At 26.2% G+C, this 16,409-nt stretch overlaps 1 protein-coding gene across 6 annotated transcripts in view; it reads left to right on the top strand.

Annotated features, from left to right (window-relative positions):
- Positions 1-16,409, top strand: part of Treh (Trehalase) — a 57,066-nt gene that overhangs the window by 35,662 nt on the left and 4,995 nt on the right. For 3 of the 6 annotated variants that reach the window (XM_075310570.1, XM_075310569.1, XM_075310568.1), the window contains exons 3-4: positions 15,244-15,427; positions 15,485-16,366. In XM_075310570.1, coding sequence (XP_075166685.1) covers positions 15,244-15,427; positions 15,485-16,366 — 1,066 coding nt within the window. Of the gene's footprint in view, positions 1-2,898; positions 3,641-15,243; positions 15,428-15,484; positions 16,367-16,409 lie in introns of those variants that run through there. The other 3 variants (XM_075310566.1, XM_075310567.1, XM_075310565.1) reach the window with 3 other exon arrangements.

The raw sequence follows: 16,409 nt of genomic DNA, 5'->3' as shown, positions 1-16,409 counted from the left end.
TTAAATTAATTTAATTGCTAATTAAACTTATTATTATTATATTAAAAATTTAAAATTAATAAAATCAATAAAATTAAATTAAAGCAACACAATGAAGGCGAGATAAAATTGATTAATTTTGCTTATGGCCTTAGCAACTAAAGCTTTCTTAGTTGTAATATTTATGTCTTACATTTTTAATTCATTTAGTTGTTATTTAAACTAATTTAAATTAAATCGATTTAAATGATTTTTTAATTATTTTATATTTATTATTACAATATATTAGTTAAAGTAAATCATAACAAAACTAAAACAAATTGATTTAAAATTGATGAGCATCACAATAGGCGTAATATTCTGTGTCTGACAATCAACAGCCTAGCATTTAAAGAATAGCCCCGTTAATAATGTCCACATATTAACATTTCAAGGCGTGAAATAAGGGTGGAATAATTTATAAACAACTTCTAAAATATTTCGCAATTAGAGTCAGTTAATGCTTTGACTTAATTTTATGGAACGTGATAATTTTCGAAATGGGTCTGTTGTTTCTCTTAAAGTAGTACTTTTTATAAAAATCGATTTTTATTTCAAATTTTTTCACAAATCACAAAATTATATGGCATACGACAACATTGTAGCAATTTGAAACCACTTAAATTCGATATCAGGCAAATACAGTTTAACCCCTAAATGCGCACTGTATCTTCTAGGATACAAACAGAAAAAAAATCTTACGTCTTAAATTTGTAATCGAATTCTACGAAATCAAGTTGGTTGCATCTACATTATAACGCAGTTTTGAAAAAATCTATAGTACTTCTGTGTAATCTGAAACCAAAATTGAAAATCAAATTTTGCCCGAAAATTAAAAAACCTACAAATTTGAACACGAATAATATTTACCACACCAAAAAAAATTGTTTTCTGATTCAATCACGAAATTAATTGATCCAATTAATTTTTTTAATCAAATGTCTTCAATCACAGAAATGATAGTATCAATTAAAAAATTAATTGAAAGTTAATTAAAAAATTAATTGAAAGTCAATTAAAAAAATAATTGAAAGTCAATTAAAAAATTAATTGAAACTCAATTAAAAAATTAATTGACCAAATTAAAAAAATAATTGATACTATTAATTTCTGTGATTGACTTTTGTTTCAATTAAAAAAATTGTTGAATCAATTAAATTTTAATTGAATATTTTTAAAGACTCAATTACGACTAATTTCGTGAATTTTTTTTTCTATGCAGACAAAAGTAATATTGTTAAAAAAACTGTTTAGTGTAAAAATATTTCTATTCTCTACTAAAATCAAATCGTTTATTTGTAAACAAAAACGTAGTTTAATGTGAACAATTTGTTTATTTTTTGGAAAAAATGTGTACACAACAAAAAAATTCCAATCCAATCACGAAATTGATTGATCCAATTAATTTTTTAATTGAAATGAATCACAGAAATGCTAGTATCAATAAAAAAATTAATTAAAAACTCAATTGAAAAAAAAAATAAATATAAAAAATTTGTTGAATCAATTAAATTTTTAATTGAATATTTTTTAAAACTAAATTAAGATTTTAATTGGAAAAAATTTTGTGAACTTGTTTTTGTGTATGCAAAATATAATAAAAAAATTTGTTGAATCAATTAAATTTTTAATTGAATAGTTTTAAAAAATAAATTAAGACTTTAATTGGAAAAATTTTTGTGAAATTGTTTTTGTGTATGCAGATGTTCTCATTTTATAATTTTGCATATTATATATTTAGCGCATTTTCAGTCCTAAAATTAAGTGAAAATAACTTTAGAAATTTTGTTTGTTTTTTTAATGTACTAGAATTATTATTAATTGATCCAATTAATTTTTTAATTGAAATGTCTTCAAGCACAGAAATGCTAGTATCAATAAAAAAATTAATTGAAAGTCAATTAAAAACTTAAATGAAAAAAAAAAAATAAAATATAAAAAATTTGTTGAATCATTTAAATTTTTAATTGAATATTTTTTTAAACTAAGTTAAGACTTTAATTGGAAAAATTTTTGTGAAATTGTTTTTGTGTATGCAGATGTTCTTATTTTATCATTTTGCATATTATATATTTAGCGCATTTTCAGTCCTAAAATTAAGTGAAAATAACTTTAGAAATTTTGTTTGTTTTTTTTAATGTACTGGAATTATTTTTTTTTTTTTTGTTTTATATTGACGTTTTCATTTTTCTATGGTCATGTACTCTTTTGCACATTTATGATACACGTCAAGAAATCAAAATCTTATCTTAAAAAAAAAATTAAAAAAAATCGAAATGTCTTTTTATTATATTATAGCTAATTAATTAATCAATCGCTTTTATTTATGATCGATTTGCTTAGAATTTTTGATATTGATTATTGCAGAATTTTGCAATGTTTGTATGTTTGTTTTTTTTTATTAAATTGGTTCCATCCCATAAAGGCCGGTTTTGCAGATTTTCTTTGATTCTTGACTTTGACATTTGTTGTTAAATGGAAGGGTTTATATCAGTGACTTTGGTAATTCAATTAAATTAATTTTGACAAAAACAACCAGGCAACCCGCCTGGCCTATTTGCACACATTAAGACAACAATATATATAAAAAATTCAATCAAATAACAATAATAATAACAACAACAACAAACCCAAAAAGAGGTATCAAACTTACAATTTAAATTCGTACATGCCTTCGAAGAGACACACACACACGATCACACTTTAGTTTTCCTTTAATGAATATTTAACAACAACATAACAGATCAAAATCATACTTTAGTGAATACTCAGAACATTATAGCGAATACAAACACCCATCCTCCACCCACCTCTCTTAACTGACACCAATCACCACAATGCATGCACTACAACAAAAAAAAAGTACTTAAAGCAGAGAGACAATTTTAGCAATACATTTAGTACGGCCATAACAATAGCCAGTGACAGAACTGGCTGCCTTGCCTTGTGCTGTGAGTGTGAAAAGAAATTATTAAACGAAGTAATATCGTGTAATAAATACACAGAGATATATATGTATATAAAGAAAATCACGATCATACTTCATACTATAAAACTTTAGTCTGCTGATACAATTGTTGTGGATATCTTTATTATTTTCTCCATACATATGTATGTACGGCATATAAAAGAGACAAATCTTACAAGAATTAGAGGCATTATACGACTGACCGCCGTTGTCAGTCGGTAAAAAAACGGAACTTCTATATATAATATATAATTTAAAATATTTTTTTTTAGTTTTTATTTTTTAGTATTTTATTATACGGGGGGACGAGTGTAAAAAAATCAAGTAAAACTATTAATAAATACATAATATAATAATAATAATAAAAATCTACGAAAATCGTGCTAAAAAAATATATAAATAAATAAAACCCCACAATTACAACAGCTATAATAATCGGTAATTTCGACAATTTTGCAATATTTGAAATAACGAAATAAAACAGTACTTTAACAAAACCAGTGAAATGTCTATAAGAAATTTACAGCCTTTAAGGCTTCCAGTGTTTTTATTATTAACTATCTACTTTACGTCAACGACCATATATGCCCGAAGTTTTTACAGTGATAATTCCATACAAAAAAGAGACAGTAATTACACCGAATTTGAAGCTTGGTAAGTGTAAGAAATTAAATAAATTCTACTGCAAAATAATAATAAATAAACACCAAAACCATTCATCCATAATTACCATAAATAGACTGTATTACTACCCGCTGCAATTCAAGGTATACTTTTTTGCAAGACATAAAAAAATCAAAAACAAAAAATAAATCAACAGCAAAGCAACTACTTAGTATACTAAACAATGAAGAACCAACAATTGCTGAGGTGTAATTCAAAATAATTGAATAAAAATATTTTTTTTTTTTGGTGCAAAGAAAAAAATACACAGGCCAACAAGTTCATGGAGATTAAAAACAAAATTATTTGAAAAAGAAAAAAAAAAATTAATACGAAATAAGTATATAAAGAAATTCGGCCGGGCCGAATCTAAATACCCACCACCCTCAAGACTCAGTTAGGGATATTTGATTAATATAAAGAATTTGGATTTTCTTATTCACATGGTACGGCTTATATGGAGACAACATAAAATTTATATGGAGACAACATAAAATTTTCTCAAATTTCTAAAAAAAAAATATAAAAAAGAAAATTTTGTCAAATATTTATTTCTATAGAAAATTTTTGCAAAATTTTATTTCTATAGACAATTTTTGCAAAATTGTATTTCTATAGAAAATTTTTGCAAAATTGTATTTCTATGAAAAAATTTGCAAAATTTTATTCCTATACAAATTTTGTTATTTTACTTAATTTATTATAATGACAAATTATAATAATTTCTATAGAAAATTTTTGCAAAATTTTATTTCTATAGAAAATGTTTGTAAAATTTTATTTCTATAGAAAATTTTTGCAAAACTTTATCTCTATAGAAAATTTTTTGCAAAATTTTATTTCTATAGAAATCTACCAAAACATCAAGAATTCTGCCAAACAGTAAAAAATCTTCCAACTTTGGTAGAATTCTAACAACTGTGGCAACCGTCACTAAAAAAACAGATGAAAATTTTGGCTTCCATGCCAACAATTGCTGAGGTGTAATTCAAAATAATTTAATAAAAATATTTTTTTTTTTTGGTGCAAAGAAAAAATACACAGGCCAACAAGTTCATGGAGATTAAAAACAAAATTATTTGAAAAAGAAAAAAATTAAAACGAAATAAGAAATTCGACCGGGCCGAATCTAAATACCCACCACCCTCAAGACTCAGTTGGGGACATTTGAGGCCATAAATTAACCCTCTAATGCCTGAATTTTTTTGCCAGCGGTTTAATATTCAATGTTAACGACACAAAAAGAAGAAAACTAAACAAAAAAAGTATACGGTAAAATTCAGTATATGCTGTAAAGCCTCTTGAATAGTTTTAACTAAGTTTTCTTTTTATTATATTCATTTTTGTTGTCTTAAGGTGCGTTTTACTAAAAGCTTAATGCGGGATTGGGCATTAGAGGGTTAATATAAAGACTTTGGATTTGATTGAACATACTCCTTCAAGACTACCTGTTCACATGGTACGGCTTTTATGGAGACAACATCAAATTTAAATCCGTAAGACTTTTTCTCAAATTTCTCTTCTAAGCGTCCAAGAAAATTATATGAAAATATCGCTACTCAATGATTCGAGATATATTCCCAAAACTCCTATGCGTTCATGGGATCCGGTGGTGTTCATGGGATCAAGAAGTCAAAAACATCAACCGATGTAAACGAGATTTGGTATAACTAGGTTTGGACCTAAAATCACGGTTACCACTCGAGCTAAAAATAATCTACCAAAATTGTAAAAAAATTATCAAAAAACTACCAAATAAAAAAAATCTTATTTTGCAGTGTTTGATCAATTTTTTATGCCAAAACATCAACCGATGTAAACGAGATTTGGTATAACTAGGTTTGGACCTAAAATCACGGTTGCCACTCGAGCTAAAAATAATCTACCAAAATTGTAAAAAAATTATCAAAAAACTACCAAATAAAAAAATCTTATTTTGCAGTGTTTGATCAATTTTTTATTCCAAATATAGTTTATATCGGTCGATGTTTCAATATAACTTCCATATACTACACCGATCTCCCGATTTGATTTTTCAAGGCATGGAAGCCAAAATGTTCATCTGATTTGCTTGAATTTTAAAATATTGAGATATTTTAGGCACTGTTGCCACAGTTGGTAGAATTCTACCAAAATTGGTAGATTTTTTACTGTTTGGTAGATTAGTAGAATTGTTGATGTTTTGGTAGATTTCTATAGAAATAAAATATTGCAAAAATTTTCTATAGAAATAAAATATTGCAAAAATTGTCGATAGAAATAAAATTTTGCAAAAATTTTCTATAGAAATAAAATTTTGCAAAAAATTTTCTATAGAAATAAAATTTTGCAAAAAATTTCTATAGAAATAAAATTTTGCAAAAATTTTATATAGAATTAAAATTTTGTATAGAAATTAGATTTGGACTCAAAATACTTCAATTTTAAAATGCAAGCAAATCAGATGAAAATTGTGGTTTTCAATATTTTTTGTTAAAATATTATTTCTATAGAAAATTTTGTCAAAATTTTATTTCTAGAGGAAATTTGTGAAATACCTCTTAGTTGGGGGAGGAGGAATATTTTGCAAAATCTACAAAAACATCAAGAATTCTACCAATCTACCAAACAATAAAAAATCTACCATTTTTGGTAGAACTCTATCATCCGACCTACATCAATAGCAACTACTTGTGCCAACACTGAGTTTTCTACGGAACGAAATTTTAGACAAGCAAAGTTTTCATTTGACGCCAAAGAATTAGAGACAAACGTTGAATTGCATAAATGGGGAATTTCGTTTGTCTAAAATTTCGTTCCTGAGGAAAGCAATTTTTCTTTGGGTGAAGTTTAAAGCCACAGCTTGTCTCGTTCGGCAGTTAGCGTGATATCAACAGACGGACGGAATCTTTATGGGTCTGAGACTTAAAAAAGTACTTTCTAAGAACAGTCTTCTATGTGCTCAAAAATAAAGTTGGTTAAGAGTGAACCGATTTTTTTTTCAGGGCAATATATTTGGAAATAATTTTTCAAAAATCTAGAATCTTTCTCGAAGTTTCGAATAAAAAATTTTCCAATTTTGTTATTATCAAATATTAAACCTTTCGAATAAACAGTTTAAATATCAAGTAAATCAAAATTGTATTATTAGTCACCTAATTAAAATTCTCCCATTGTGACAGACATAAGCACGTGCGTTGCTTACGCACATAACTCATATTTTCATATGTTTTGTGGAAGTGAATGTAAAATATGTATGTACGCATTAATAATACATAATTAATTGATTGAAAACACTAACATCGATATATTTGGCGGGAAAACAGGGATGTTCGATTTGTTTAGAAACAAAAAATGAAATTTCGAGCGGAAGCCGTTCACATCTACTAGGAAATAAAAATGATGAATCACATCTTTTAATTCTTTGCGATATGAATTTAAATTTATTAAATTTATCAATTTAAATATTTTGCAGATATGTGTTACTATAAATAAAGAACATCAAAATCAATGTATGTGAATACTTGAATACTTGCATGTATACATATTCCATATACACCCAAAGAAAGAATTTGATATAAACCATTGTCCATATAAAATATAATAGAATATAAAATATGGCAGAAATAAAATATAATGGTTAGGTTAGGTGGCAGCCCGATGTATCATGTTCACATAGACCATTCAGTCCATTGTGATACGACAGTGGTAACCTAGAGAATTTTGTTAAAATTTTATTTCTATAGAAAATTTTGTCAAAATTTTATTTCTAAAGGGTGATTTGTTAAGAGCTTGATAACTTTTTTTTTTTAAAAAACGCATAAAATTTGCAAAATCTCATCGGTTCTTTATTTGAAACGTTAGATTGGTCCATGACATTTACTTTTTGAAGATAATTTCATTTAAATGTTGACCGCGGCTGCGTCTTAGGTGGTCCATTCGGAAAGTCCAATTTTGGGCAACTTTTTCGAGCATTTCGGCCGGAATAGCCCGAATTTCTTCGGAAATGTTGTCTTCCAAAGCTGGAATAGTTGCTGGCTTATTTCTGTAGACTTTAGACTTGACGTAGCCCCACAAAAAATAGTCTAAAGGCGTCAAATCGCATGATCTTGGTGGCCAACTTACCGGTCCATTTCTTGAGATGAATTGTTCTCCGAAGTTTTCCCTCAAAATGGCCATAGAATCGCGAGCTGTGTGGCATGTAGCGCCATCTTGTTGAAACCACATGTCAACCAAGTTCAGTTCTTCCATTTTTGGCAACCAAAAGTTTGTTAGCATCGAACGATAGCGATCGCCATTCGCCGTAACGTTGCGTCCAACAGCATCTTTGAAAAAATACGGTCCAATGATTCCACCAGCGTACAAACCACACCAAACAGTGCATTTTTCGGGATGCATGGGCAGTTCTTGAACGGCTTCTGGTTGCTCTTCACTCCAAATGCGGCAATTTTGCTTATTTACGTAGCCATTCAACCAGAAATGAGCCTCATCGCTGAACAAAATTTGTCGATAAAAAAGCGGATTTTCTGCCACTGATTTTGGTAATAAAATTCAATGATTTGCAAGCGTTGCTCGTTAGTAAGTCTATTCATGATGAAATGTCAAAGCATACTGAGCATCTTTCTCTTTGACACCATGTCTGAAATCCCACGTGATCTGTCAAATACTAATGCATGAAAATCCTAACCTCAAAAGAATCACCCTTTATAAAAAATTTTGTCAAAATTTTATTTCTATAGAAAATTTTGTCAACATTTTATTTCTATAGAAAATTTTGTCAAAATTTTATTTCTATAGAAAATTTTGTCAAAATTTTATTTCTATAGAAAATTTTGTCAAAATTTTATTTCTATAGCAAAATTTTGTTAAAAGTTTATTTCTATAGAAAATGTTGTCAAAATTTTATTTCTATAGAAAAATTTGTCAAAATTTTATTTCTATAGAAAATTTTGTCAAAATTTTATTTCTATAGAAAATTTTGTCAAAATTTTATTTCTATAGAAAAATTTGTCAAAATTTTATTTCTATAAAAAATTTTGTCAAAATTTTATTTCTATAGAAAATTTTGTCAAAATTTTATTTCTATAGAAACTTTTGTCAAAATTTTATTTCTATAGAAAATTTTGTCAAAATTTTATTTCTATAGAAAATTTTGTCAAAATTTTATTTCTATAGAAAATTTTATCAAAATTTTATTTCTATAGAAAATTTTATCAAAATTTTATTCCTATAGAATATTTTATCAAAATTTTATTTCTATAGAAAATGTTGTCAAAATTTTATTTTTTATAGAAAGTTTTGTCAAACTTTTATTTCTATAGAAAATTTTGTCAAAATTTTATTTATAGGAAATAAAAATGATGAATCACATCTTTTAATTCTTTGCGATATGAATTTAGATTTATTAAATTTATGAATTTAAATATTTTGCGGATATGTGTTACTATAAATAAAGAACACTAAAATCAATGTATGTGAATACTTGCATGTATACATATTCCATATACACCCAAAGAAAGAATTTGATATAAACCATTGTCCATATAAAATATAAAATATGGCAGGAATAAAATATAATGGTTAGGTTAGGTGGCAGCCCGATGTATCATGTTCACATAGACCATTCAGTCCATTGTGATATCAAAGTGGTGACCTAGAAAATTTTGTCAAAATTTTATTTCTATAGAAAATTTTGTCAAAATTTTATTTCTATAGAAAATTTTGTAAAAAATTTATTTCAATAGAAAATTTTGTCAAAATTTTATGTCTATAGAAAATTTTGTCAAAATTTTATGTCTATAGAAAATTTTGTCAAAATTGTATTTCTATTGAAAATTTTGTAAAAATTTTATTCCTATAGAAAATTTTGTCAAAATTTTATTTCTATAGAAAATTATGTCAAATTTTATTTCTATAGAAAATTTTGTCAAAATTTTATTTCTATAGAAAAATTTGTCAAAATTTTATATCTATAGAAAATGTTGTCAAAATTTTATTTCTATAGAAAATTTTGTCAAAATTTTATTTCTATAGAAAATTTTGTCAAAATTTTATTTCTATAGAAAATTTTGTCAACATTTTATTTCTATAGAAAATTTTGTCAAAATTTTATTTCTATAGAAAATTTTGTCAAAATTTTATTTCTATAGAAAATTTTGTCAAAATTTTATTTCTATAGAAAATTTTATCAAAATTTTATTTCTATAAAAAATTTTATCAAAATTTTATTCCTATAGAATATTTTATCAAAATTTTATTTCTATAGAAAATGTTGTCAAAATTTTATTTTTTATAGCATGTTTTGTAAAACTTTTATTTCTATAGAAAATTTTGTCAAAATTTTATTTCTATAGAAAATTTTGTCAAAATTTTATTTCTATAGAAAATGTTGTCAAAATTTTATTTCTATAGAAAAATTTGTCAAAATTTTATTTTTATAGAAAATTTTGTTAAAATTTTATTTCTATAGAAAATTTTGTCAAAATTTTATTTCTATAGAAAATTTTGTCATAATTTTATTTTTATAGAAAATTTTGCCAATATTTTATTTCTATAGAAAGATTTGTCATAATTTTATTTTTTATAGAAAGTTTTGTCAAAATTTTATTTCTATAGAAAATTTTGTCAAAATGTTATTTCTGTAGAAAATTTTGTCAAAATGTTATTTCTATAGAAAATTTTATCAAAATTTTATTTCTATAGAAAATTTTATCAAAATTTTATTTCAAAATTTTATTTTTTTATAGAAAGTTTTGTCAGAATTTTATTTCTATAGAAAGTTGTCAAAATTTGATTTCTATAGAAAATTTTGTCAAAATGTTATTTTTATAGAAAATTTTCTCAAAATGTTACTTCTATACAAAATTTTGTCAAAATTTTATTTCTATAGAAATTTTCTCAAAATTTTACTTCTATAGAAAATTTTGTCAAAATTTTATTTCTATAAAAAATTTGGTAAACATTTTATTTCTATAGAACATTTTGTCAAAATTTTAATTTTATAGAAAATCTTGTAAAATTGTAATTTTTATAGAAAATTTGTGAAGTAACTCTCAGGTGAAGAGGAATATTTGGCAAAATCAACCAAAACATCAAGAATTCTACCAATCTACCAAACAGTAAAAAATCGATATTTTTACTGATTGGTAGATTTTTTACTGTTTGGTAGATATATTTTGGTAGAATTCTACCAACTGTGACAAACGTGCTCCCAAAGAAAACTTAATAAAGAAAAAAAAATCCGAATCGTTCTCAATTTTTCAAAGAAAAAATTAGAAGTGTTAAAAGGTCCATATTATGTGAAAAACCCTACAGTGATTAATTTTATTTATAATTTATAAATGTTCTAAATCAAATTATTTAAAAAAATATATATGAGAAAATTCGGTATATAAAGTAGAAAAATAAACAATAACAAAATTCATCAAATATATACGCTCTTCGGAAAGTGTCATTTCAACAGAAGAATTTTGAAAAGCGAAAGTAATGCTATTCCTTATATTTAAGAACTTGGGTTGACATCCTCCACCATTTTTTTCTTCGAATTCATGCCAGAATTGTTCCGAATTTGGTGGAGATTGTTCCATAAGTTTAAGATATTTTTCCTTTTTAAACTTTTTATATCCGTCATTTTCTATAACTAAGCATACATTAGGGCTGTAATAATGTGCAATGGTCTTCCATTTAATTTATTAAAAATCCATAGAAAATCTGATATCATTTAGGTATCAGAATAGACTCGTGCATCAAATTCTTAACAAAATTTTAACAATTAAAATTTTATTGCATATATTTTTTCAAAACAACATTTTTCTACCTGTGCACTTGCATACTCTCGTTAGTATAATTGTACGTTTACTTCTAGCACATTGATTCAACAATTTAATACATGAGTAATTAAATATTTTTTTACTAAACATGTGCTTACCACGGACCTATGCAAACGACACATGTCGCGTAACTTTTTGTATGTATGTGTAATAATAAATTTCTTGGGGTCTTTGGCCGCTACAATAATATGTTTAATGCTTGAATTATGTATTTTAATTGATTTATTCATAGAATTGTGAAAGAACGTCCTTGTCGTCACTTAATTTCACGTGTCTAGAAATTTGTAATTCATACAAATCCTCTATTAGAATAAACACATAGAGAAATTTCTTGTTAAATGCAATTTGTAATATATTAAATTGAAAAAGTATATGCAGCAGTAAGTTCGGCCGGGCCGAATCTTAAATACCCACAACCATGAATCAAATATAATAGTTTCCTTTCGAAATTCTTCGTCGTAGCGGGTTACTTGAAAATATATAGAATTTCAGGGGGTTTTATGACAAATATTCTCCCAAGCAGATCAGTTCAACCAGTACGCTTCCCGAAGATGCATTTAAATTTTCTACATATGGAGAGTAGATCAGATTCTGGATTTATAAGAACCATTTTTGTTTAAGTTTTAGAGAAATCATAATCAGCTCGTGTAAGTGTGCATCTGTAGATTTTACTCTACATTAATGATTACCAGAAACAAAAAAATCTGAACATTTTACATTCAGTTTCAAGCAATTTTCATGATCGGTGCGCCTTCTATATCGGTCTATATGGCGGTTCTAGAATCTAGACCTCAAATCAGAGGGCCGGCTTATAAGGGGGCTATATCAAAACCTGTACCGATTTTCACATTCAGAAAAATTGGATAAAAACTATGGTTTCTAGAAGCCCAAAAAGTAAAATCGGTAGATCGGTCTATATGGAGGCTATATCAAAACATGGACTGATACTCACCATTTTCGGCACACCTCTTTATGGTCCTAAAATACATCTAGATTTCTAATTTCAGGCAAATTGGAAAAAAACTATGGTTTCTAGAAGTCCAAGAAGTAAAATTGGGAGATGGCTCTATATGGGGGCTATACCAAAACATGGACCAATAATCACCATTTTCGGCACACCTCTTTATGGTCCTAAAATACATCTAGATTTCCAATTTTAGACAAATTGGATAAAAACTACGGGATCTATAAGTCCAAGACCCGAAATCGGGAGATCGGTTTATATGGGGACTATATCAATACCTGGACCGATATAGCCCTTCTACGAACTTGACCTGCCTGCAGACAAAAGACGAGTTTGTGCAAAACTTCAGCACGATAGCTTAATTATTGAAGACTGTAGCGTGATTACAACAGACGGACAGCCAGACAGAGAGACGAACATGGTTATATCGTCTTAGAATTTCTCCCTGATCAAGAATATATATATACTTTATATAGTCGGAAATCGATATTTCGATGTGTTACAAACGGAATGACAAACGTATAAAAATAACATTTTCGGAAAATTTTCTATAGAAATAATATGTTGACAAAATTGTATATAGAAATGAAATTTTGACAAAATTATCCATTAAAAATTGACTAAATTTTCTATAGAAATAAAATTTTGACAAAATTTTCTATAGAAATAAAATTTTGACAAAATTTTCTATGGAAATAAAATTTTGACAAAATTTTCTGTAGAAATAAAATTTTGACAACATTTTCTATAGAAATAAAGTTTTCACTAAATTTTCTATAGAAATAAAATTTTTAAAAAATTTTCTATAGAAATAAAATTTTGACATTTTCTATAGAAATAAAGTTTTCACTAAATTTTCTATAGAAATAAAATTTTTAAAAAATTTTCTATAGAAATAAAATTTTGACAATATTTTCTATAGAATTAAATTTTGACAAAATTTTCTATTAAGGTGAGTATTAAGTTCGAATTTAGCCGCTAAAATCGCCATTTTTTCACGATTACTTTTCTCTAATAATACTTTTTAAAGAATACAAACTTTTTGAAAACTTGCTTTGGGCTATTCCCCATCAAGTTATAATAAAATCTGCAACAAATATGTATAATTTTAGGCCTTTTTTTACTGCTTTAGTTTTCACTTTAGTGAAAAAAGTCGAACTTAATACCCACCTTTAACCATAATTGTCTATAGAAATGAAATGTTGACAAAATTTTCTATAGAAATAAAATTTTGACAAAGTTTTCTATAGAAATAAAGTTTTGACAAAACTGTCTAAAAAAACAAAATTTTGACAAAATTTTTATAGAAATAAAATTTTGAAAAAATTTTCTATAGAAATAAAATTTTGAAAAAAAAATTCTATAGAAATAAAATTTTGACAAAATTTTCTTTAGAAAAAAGTTTTGATACAATTTTCTATTGAAATAAAATATGGACAAAATTTTCTATAGAAATAAGTTTGCAAAAATGTTTTCTGTAGAAATAAAATTTTGACAAAATGTTTTATAGAAATAAAAGTTTGCAAAAATGTTCTATAGAAATAAAATTTTGACAAAATTTTCAATAGAAATAAAATTTTGACAAAATTTTCTATAGAAATAAAATTTTGACAAAATTTTCTATAGCAATAAAATGTTGACAAAATTCGCAGTAGAAATAAAATTTTGACAACATTTTCCATAGAAATAAAATTTTGACAAAATTTTCTATAGCAATAAAATTTTGACAAAATTTTCTAATTTTTTTTTTTTTTGCAAAATATTCCTCTCCAAAAAGAGGTAAAAGAGGTTCCTGTAGAAATAAAATGTTGGCCATATTTAAAAAAAAAATCAATTTGACAAAATTTTCTACAGAAATAAAATTTTGACAAAATGTTCTATAGAAATAAAATTTTGACAAAATTTTCTATAGAAATAAAATTTTCAATAGAAAAAAAATTTACACAATTTTCTATTGAAATAAAATTTGGACATAAAAGTTTACAAAAATGTTCTATAGAAATAAAATTTTCTATAGAAATAAAATTTTGACAAAATTTTCTATAGAAATAAAATTTTGACAAAATTTTCTATAGAAATAAAATTTTGACAAAAGTTTCTATAGCAATAAAATGTTGACAAAATTTTCTGTAGAAATAAAATTTTGACAAAATTTTCTATAGAAATAAAATTTTGACAAAATTTTCTATAGAAATAAAATTTTGACAAAATTTTCTATAGAAATATAATTTTGACAATATTTTACGTTCGTTTTCTAAAAGAAAAACGAACATACTCCGAAAAAAAGTGAACTGTTTTATAGGAAGAATGAACTACCTCGCACGAAAATTGAACTAAATTTTGCTCCACATTTTGAGATTTCCACAAAGCGTTGTTAAAACCAGGAAAATTTATTGCCCTGTTGTACTTTTTCACGAAATTAAATCCTCTCATAGAAGAAAAAATGAACTAAAAAAAATAAAGAAGAAAATCATCACAATTTTAACCATACAGTAGCTCATTCTTACTATTTTTGGGAATCGTACGATGATCTTCGTTTGCTTTAGTTCATATTGAACTTATGTGTACGGTCATTGAACTTTATACCCACGTTTAGTTCATACAATTTTTGAGACATACTTAAAAAAAGTAAAATTTCATTAAGCTGTAGAAAATTTCGAAAAAAATAATAAAATTTGACTACTAGCAAATATTTTTTTCCAATAGAAATAAGTTTAGCGTTAGTTTAACTACGAAAATTTTTTTTGTGTAAAAGGCATTATTTAAATTTATTAGATTATTATAAAAATTATATCTAATTTCTAAATTTTCTTCAATTTCAGCCAAGTCTATTGCTATGGCGATCTATTACACACGGTTCAAATGGCTCACTTATATGGTGATTCCAAGACATTTGTTGACATGAAACTGAAGAAACCTCCCCAGGATACTCTAAACGATTTTACAGCATTTATGTCAATGACCAATAATTCACCAACAAAACCACAAATACAGGAGTTTGTTGATGTAAGCCCGCATTAATCTATTACAACTTTCGAGTGTTTACAATTCATTCTTTCACAGAGCCATTTTGATGACATTGGTAAGGAATTCGAAGATTGGACACCAAATGATTGGAAAGAGCATCCTGATTTTCTGGAAAATATTAATGATCCTGATTTGAAACAATGGGGATCCGATTTAAATGGCATTTGGAAAATTTTGGGTCGCAAAATGATTGATGATGTTTATGCAAATCCAAATCTGTATTCCATAATATCTGTACCAAATCCTGTTATAGTACCGGGTGGCCGTTTCATTGAATTCTATTATTGGGACTCATATTGGATCATTCGTGGCCTTTTGTATTCACAAATGTACGATACAGCCCGTGGTATGCTGGAAAATTTCCTATCAATCATTGAGAGATTGGGTTTCATACCAAATGGTGGTCGTATTTACTATGCCAAACGATCGCAGCCTCCCCTATTGACGGCCATGATTAAATCGTATGTGGAATTTACAAATGACAATGACTTTGCTATACGATCATTGGATGCCTTGGAACATGAATTCGAATATTGGATGAATAACCATACAGTACAGGTTAAGGGTTACAATATGTGTACGTATGGTGGTACCTATGATCCAGAGCCCCGACCTGAATCCTACCGTGAAGACATAGAGACAGCCAGTGCATTCGATAAAAAGGAAGATAAGGAGGAGCATTATGCTCAACTAAAAGCAGGTGCAGAGTCTGGTATGGATTTTAGTTCACGTTGGTTTATTAACGAGACTGGAGGCAATAAGGGCGAATTAAAAGATCTTAAAACACGGTATATAGTTCCTGTTGAATTGAATGCTATATTACATTGGAATGCTAAAATTATTGCGGAGTTCTATAGAAAGGCGGGAAATACATCGAAAGCAGAAGAATATGAAAATAAAGCATCTAAAATTTTAGAGGTAAGTGAAGCAGGGATATATATTTTTTATGTTTACTTTATAT

The sequence above is a fragment of the Haematobia irritans genome, chromosome 5, assembly GCF_050003625.1.
Source record: "Haematobia irritans isolate KBUSLIRL chromosome 5, ASM5000362v1, whole genome shotgun sequence".
Classification (NCBI taxonomy): domain Eukaryota; kingdom Metazoa; phylum Arthropoda; class Insecta; order Diptera; family Muscidae; genus Haematobia; species Haematobia irritans.
Note: the sequence above shows the minus strand (reverse complement) of the source record. Positions and strands in the feature narration are given on the sequence as shown.